Raw genomic sequence first — 7,212 nt, 5'->3', positions numbered from 1 at the left:
TTGCAAAGAGCTGTGGGGTCTAGCACCTCCCAGAGCAGCTTTAAAGGACTTAACACCTGAGCAAAGGTATATCTTAGAAAACGTTTTCCCCTATTTCTGTCACTCCTGCACTCCTTTTCCCTTGTGAATATTACCTACAATTTGGGGTTTTTTTTCCCCAATCGAGAGCAGTTTTCTTTCAATTGCTCAGGCCCCAGTCCAGCCCACCCCAATGGAGTGTCCCCACAATAAAATATGACATGTTGAAACGTTCCCAGCATGTGTTGTGGCCACTGAGCCAATGCCTCTGTGCCCTGAGGCTCCCACAGTGCCTTCCCCTCCCAAACCTCCCTCTGTGAGAGGAGCTCCCCAGCCACCCCCCACTGCAGGACACCCCCCACAGCTCCTCACAGCTCCCAGTTTCACCACACAATCCTCTCTCTGTGCAGGCTGAGGTGGATCACTGCTCACTTACAGGTTCCACAAACTCAAACATCTTCCTCTCCTGCACCTCCTGCACCTTGAAGACATACTCCAGGGACACCTCGTAGAAGTGCTGCCGAACCAGGTCCACCTGGCTGTCTGCCTGCAGAGAGAGAGGGAGAAAACAGAGCTCAGAACCCACTGGTACCATGGGCCTTGCCACCAGAGCACACCTGGGTCTGACAGGAACGTGGCCTTGCAGAGCCGATTCAGCTTCAGCTCCTGGTCCTAGGCTGGACAGATGGCACAGTGATAAATATAAACCTGATTCACATGAACTGGCTCTTTCTTCAGCTGAGAAAAATGTTTTTCATGACTCATGTTCTCACCTCCCCGACAGCTGTGTGGAAAACAGGCAGCAGAGGCGAGGAAAACGGGAAATCGCTGCATACTCGACAAGGAAAGGCAACTCTGCACCTTCTGGAAAGCACCACGATGGGATCTGCCTGGAACATCCCAAGGCCAAGTCAGGTGGCACATGCGCCCACCACCAGCATGTCACTTTGGTGGATCAGCAGACAGCAAATCTCCTCTGCTCTGAAAGCCCAACTGAGCAAAAATAGGGATGTGCCCCAATCCCAGTGCCTAAAAACAGTCTTGTCACGCACACAAAGTGAAGATGATGAGCTGAGAGCAGAGTGAGGGACACGGGTATGCCTGGCACATGTCACAGAATCCCTGACTGGTTTGGGTTAGAAAGGGACCTCCTTGAAGCTCATCTCACTCCAACCCTCTGCCATGGGCAGGGACACCTCCTGCTAGACCAGAGTGCTCAAGTGATGCTTCACAAGGGACACTTTGTGTAGAACAACACAGAGCATCACCAATACCAGTGGTACCCACAGTGAGGTCAGTATGGGAGACTCACCATCCCTCCCACCTCAGCACCAGTGAGCTCAGCTGGGCAAAGAGCCTCACCCCAAACCACCACAGAGCCACTGCTCAGCTGGAGGCAAATTCTGTCCCTGCTGAGACTGGGGGGTGCCCCTGCCAGCACAACCCTCACTGTGCTGGGCACAGACAGACCCCAGGACGGAGGATATGCTGTATCACACACATCCTCTCAGGGCTGGATGGCAAAACCCAGCTGGCAAACACCTGCCTGGATGTGTCCAACAGCTCACTCCTGCTTTTCTGTGTGATATGGCCACAGAAAGTCCTGTTTTTCCCCGTGACCTGCCACCAGCGTTTGCGCCCACGGTGTGCAGGCTGAGGGATTCAGCAAACTGAGTTCTAAAAAGCAGAAAACAAGATGCAATCAAGTAACTCTGCCAGGAGTTAAATGGCAGGTTAGACTCTGTGTGTTGCTTATTGGTCCACAGCCAAAGCAGCAGAGAATTCCCATGGTTTTCTCTTCTCCCTGCCTCGCTACAGCAGTTGCACATGTGGATGCTACCACTGTCCACATGTGAACAGCAAGAGGTTAGGAGACACAAAACACCAAATCCCCTGCTCATCTCTGGGGACATCAGGGTGTCCAGAGGAGCTTCTGACTCTCAAAAACCAGTGGTCAGTAGCCCAAAGTGCTGCCCCTATCAGCACCTGCACTGTACACACACCTGCAGCCTCCTGCCCCAGAGACAGGGGACAGCCCTGGGGGTGCTGGATGGGGCCAGCACCAACACGTGCCACCGATGCCACATCCACATTTCACAGCCCACACTCTGGATGCTCTTTCAAAGTCATCCCCCTCCTCAGTGGGGCCTGAGCCAACAAAACCATGTACACTTCCCAGTGCCACGGAGGAACAGGCTCCAGGAGCAGAACTGGGAGATGGTTCCAGTGGGCTCCAGCCTCCTCCTGCCTTCCCAGCTACAGCCCAAGTCAGCGCCTGGGGTGGGAGATGCCAGCAGATGGCACCAGCAGCCAGCACTGCATCCTGCTCACATCCTGCACAGGGACACCAGCTGCATCCCACCTGTACCACACACGGCACCTCCAGGCAGCCCCACACGCTCTGTCCAGCGCACAGGATCACATCTCCCAAAGCCACCCCTGCACTCTGAGAGCCACGAGAGGATCCTTCCCTCCACTGAACGAACCCCTGCCACTCCCACTGCCTCACAGCAGTATCTCAAACACAAACTAAACCAGAGGCCCACCAGTGCCCCCAGTAAGGGAACAGTGGCACACCAGCATCACACCCAAAGGCAAGGACATGCATCCTCCAAAGACCAACCCAGCTCGAGGACAATGCAAGGAATTTCAAACTAGGAAGAAGTGACTGAAAACTCAGTGTACTCATCCAGTGAGGGCAGTTGGCACAGCTACATCCCAAGTCAGTAATGTCTCCTAGAGCAGTTTAAGGCTCTTAGCCTGATCCCTCCTCCCCAGAGCCCAAGGCAGCACACCCACTTGCAGAGAAGGAGCCCAGACATCCATGATTTGTGTCAGCACCCGAGAAGCCTGCAGCAGAACCAGTTCCCTTCTGTTACACTCTTTAATTATAAACCCTCTCTCCTTTTTGATTGCTATCCATTTTGGGATCTCTCTGGTTTACTCACTAAAACAGCCCCGTTCCCTTTCATTAGAGGAAGAAGGGAAAACCCTCCACTTGCAGCCAGAACAAGGGGAAAAATGAGTTTACAGCCAGCAGAACCACTGCTGTAATCTGTGTAAGGCATTCAAAAAGCTCTCCAGTCACAGCCAGACATGGAAACCCAGAGGTTGCTCTCACCTCTTGAAGTTGGGATTCTTTCTTCTTGGAAGACAAGTTCAAGTGCTTTTCTAGGACACCACAGTACTTCTCAGTCTCCTTGTCGTATTTCTTTTTGGCATCCTACAAAGCAGAACAAAGTATGATGCTGAACACAACAGCACCAGAGCAGCCATGAGGATCCTCAGCATCCCTACAGCATCGGGCAGGACGGCACAGCCCGGGCAGAGCTGGCATGAGGCAGGACCATAGCTGCCAGCAGGTGAGGCTGCTTTTGTCTGTCAGCATCAGGCAGCTACAGGAAAGCAGCTTATGCTGCCAAAATCCACAGCTTGGGGGAACCCCTCTATTCCTGGGGCTCAGTGCTTGGGCTGCTCCAAAGACAACATAGCAAGGAAAGTGCTTTCTAACCAGGACATCACCACAGTTTCACATCCCACCCCTGTCACCCCTTGTGAGGGCTTCTCCTACATCTCACTCAGGATGATGACACAGCGACTTGGCTGATTGCAGCAAAAGAATTAAAGGAGGATGTCAACTCCACTTCCCTTTGCACCTCTCATCCCAGCCTGGCCACCATTAATGCCAGGACCAAATCCAGGCTGGCACCTGCTCATAACCAGCTCCATGCTGGAGACTCCTCTTTGTGCTTTGTCTTAGCAGGATGAAGAGTGCAGCGTGGCCGGGCTGGGCACCCTGCTGCCATGCGAACACAGCCCCAGGGGCTGGCATGAGCTTCTTGCAGGCAGCAGCAGGTTGTTATAACAACAGGGGAGCCACAGACAGTGGTTTTCATTTCAGAACAAAGGCAGGAAAGAAAGGGGGGCCAGGCTGTCTGACAGCCACCCTCAGACACACCGGCGCTTCCCCATCCTGCCAGGAGCCATCCAAACCCCGTGTGCCCACCCAGCGACACACCGGGGTGGGGAGAGCAGACTGGGGGGCTTGGGTGATTGGGAACCCCTCCAACGAAATCCTGACTCTTGCTTGGAGTGAGGAAAAAGTTCACTTCAGCTGGCATGTGATTTTTGGCCCTTGGCAAGTCACTTGGAGCTGGCATGTGATTTTTGGCCCTTGGCCAACCACCTTGTGGGTGAGCTCAGAACAGAGGCACTCCCCAGGAGGTGGATTGCCCCTGTGTCCCTCCTGCCGTGCCCATGCCCACAGGGTCCATCTCCGCAGTGTGCCAGGTCCTGGACACCTCCATGGCCATCACGGTGTGGCTCTGGGCTCCTCAGCCTGAGCCAGGGCTCCCAGTGGGGACAACACCTCACTTACCTTAGCAGCCCCGATCTGCTCCTTGCGGAACTTCTCCAGCGGCGTGATCAGCACCTCGCTGGCATTCTCGATCTGTGGGCACACACAGGCACAGCTCACCTCTGCTGCTCAGTACCCTTTCCCACAGAAACCCTCCCACAGCCCACAGACACCTGCACAGGCTTCACCCCTCTAGCTCTGTGCTGAGAGGCTAGTACCAAACCGAGCCCCACCAGCACCAGCAGTGGCTGTTTTCCAGCATCAGGACACCATTTCTGATGCTCTTCAAGTGTTCCCCCTTCCCTCTGCCCTCCCCTGGGCTTGGCAGCCACTGCAGGTGGCAAGAGCAGTGCCACCACCCCCTGCTCCCAGGGACAGATGGGGCTGGGCCATACCATGCGCATCCGCTCATCTTCCAGGTTCCTCAGCACCGTGGCAAACTCCTGCAGAGACTTGGCTGGAAGAGACACAGTCAGCATTTAACATTTGGTTTTTCTAAAGAGACTGAATGGGGGGGGTTTTGTCTATGTTTTAGATGGGTTGGTAGTTTGGGGTTTTTAGCATCTTTGCTCTCTCCTCAGAAAGGCTTCCAACTGCCCATGGAGAAAAGCTGGAAGCAGAGCATCCCTAGCACTGTGTCCTCATTTCCAGAGAGAAACACCCTCAGCTCAAACCTACCCTACCCAACACCTGGCCAACAACCAGCACCACGGTGCAGCACTGGCCTCAGCTGTGCCCAGCACACAAGGGCAGGTCACCAGCACAGGCACCACAGCCAGGGGACCTGGGTGAGAAGCTATTTATTTCTGCTGAGAGACTGAGCACAAACAAACAAGCAACGTTAAATCAAGCCTAAAGCTCCTTTGCTCTCCTGGCTCCAGGCGATGTGCACAATAAGCTCTAAAAGTTCAGCTGGGGCAGCAGGATAATGGGGAGGGAAGAGGCTGAAGCTGCTCCCTGTGCCAGAAGAAGCTCTGTGGCGGAGCCAGGCTCAGTTCAGGGAGCACTGCCAGGCTTGGCACCCCTGGTTCCCACCAGCACAGAGTCCTGTGCTCCTGCAGCAAGGCTGCTCCTCCCCTTCAGGTCACAGCCCTTTGCAGTGTATCCAGCCACAACCACCTCCAGATCCTGCCCTCCAGCGCAGAAGGGCTGAGTAACTGAGATGGTTTCTGATATGGGCAATCTTCTCTCTTTCCTATCAGGCAGGGACAGGTTTAGGCCAAGAAGCAACAGCTGATTTCCTGGGGAAGGCTTTGCTGATGTTGAACAGGAGGAACATGCCATTTCCAGAGAGCAGGAAAGCACCTAGGCAAATTCCTGGCCCCCTCGGTGTTCTCATGTGTGTTTCCCCCTGTGCCCTGCCCAGGGGCAGGAGGACTCACCTATGCAGATCTCATCGTCCGTTTCAGCGTCGCCAATGCAGCGGAACTTAAACTCATTGAGGGAATCCGCAAACTTGCGCTGGGCTGCAGACAGGTCTGGGAGAGAGCAGGAGAGGGGAAACAGGGGTGTTAGAGCAGCAAAGGCCCTTCAGCAGCAGGGTGCAGGCAGACAGAAATCCCAGCAGAGAGAGCCATCTGACAGTGCCCTCAGCACCAGGGAATCCCCAGAGCACTGTCCTCCTGCACCCAGTCCAGGGATGGGGCTCTGCCAGCACCCTCCAAAACACCCTGCAGGAGATGAACCTCAAAATACCATAGGAACCACCTGGGAGCACAGGCAAACAGTGACACACAGTGACACCACCCCAGACTGATGGCACCTCTGCCAGGCTCCTGGTCCCACTGAGGGAAGGGCCCAGTAACACAGAGGTTTATTGCTTCCCAAGCTGCAGATTCTCGACAAGATCTGAATCCTATTAAGTTCTTACTCACGGTGACCTGAGTGGATCCAGCACTAGCTTTTCAAACGGCCCTGTAACCCAGAACACACAGATCCACAGTCCCAGGCACTGCGAGGCCACTGGCTCCAAGGGGAACTTGGACTTGAGCAGCTGCCAGCATTTGCATACTGCTAGGAAGGCACAGTACTCGCTCCCCTGCGCATTTCTTCACTCAAAGCCCAAAACTTAAGTGTTTGATTCCTTTTCCAAGCACTGGTGGAAAATGTATTTGCACGCAAAGGCTGTTTCCTCCTCTTGGACACCAACAGCCAAGAGATAACCACACCAGAATCCAAGTGTTTCGCATTCCCTGTGGGATAAGGGAGTTGGTAGCTTTCTCCAAGCATTAAAACTGTTCTCCCAGTGTCCCTGATGACAGGTCCCTGGGGCTAATCCTGCCCAGTTCAGTCCTGGCTGCCTTCACACAACTGCCTCCTAAGGCAGCAGGGAACCACCCAGTTAAGGCAGGCAGGGAAAGGGAAAGCACTGGGAGCTTTCCCAGTGGAAAAGTACAGAGGGGGCTTCTCCAAGGAAAAGGTTCACACATAACAGGATTTGCACTTTGCTCCCTGGAGGATGTAACACGCACAGCTTACACCCTGCCTGGGGCTGCCGGGAATTTCCACTGGCACCTCTGGAAGCAAGCCACACATTTTTGGGGGCAGTTTCCCAGTGGCTCCTGCCAGGCTTGAAAAGAGGGACTTGGTGGGGTGGGAGGGTTTTCCACAGGGCCCTGTGCCAGCCCCAGGCAGCTCTGGGGTCATGAGGCAGGGCTGGGTCCAGCTGGCAGCCCCTGGTGCAGCTCTCTCTGCTCCTCCACGTGCCCACAGAGCAGCCCCACTTCCCTCTCCAGGGCAGCTGGAGGGCCCGGGGACTTTAACCCCATCCCAGGGCCGGGTGGCCTCCTGCCTCCTCTGGAACAATGAGGAAGATGACGTTAAAGCCTCAAGGAGCC

At 54.9% G+C, this 7,212-nt stretch overlaps 1 protein-coding gene across 1 annotated transcript in view; it reads right to left on the bottom strand.

Annotated features, from left to right (window-relative positions):
* The window catches only part of ARHGAP26 (Rho GTPase activating protein 26), a gene marked incomplete at both ends in the record, with an annotated part of 17,583 nt that extends 11,730 nt beyond the window's left edge, over window positions 1-5,853 (bottom strand). Inside the window, 5 exons of the mRNA XM_009084935.1 lie at window positions 455-565; window positions 3,140-3,241; window positions 4,397-4,468; window positions 4,771-4,832; window positions 5,758-5,853. Coding sequence (XP_009083183.1) covers window positions 455-565; window positions 3,140-3,241; window positions 4,397-4,468; window positions 4,771-4,832; window positions 5,758-5,853 — 443 coding nt within the window. The remainder of the gene's footprint in view (window positions 1-454; window positions 566-3,139; window positions 3,242-4,396; window positions 4,469-4,770; window positions 4,833-5,757) is intronic.
* Between the last annotated feature and the right edge of the window lie 1,359 nt (window positions 5,854-7,212).

The sequence above is a fragment of the Acanthisitta chloris genome, unplaced genomic scaffold, assembly GCF_000695815.1.
Source record: "Acanthisitta chloris isolate BGI_N310 unplaced genomic scaffold, ASM69581v1 scaffold21021, whole genome shotgun sequence".
Classification (NCBI taxonomy): domain Eukaryota; kingdom Metazoa; phylum Chordata; class Aves; order Passeriformes; family Acanthisittidae; genus Acanthisitta; species Acanthisitta chloris.
The sequence above is the reverse complement of the archived record's forward strand: the minus strand, read 5'-3'. Positions and strand labels throughout refer to the sequence as shown.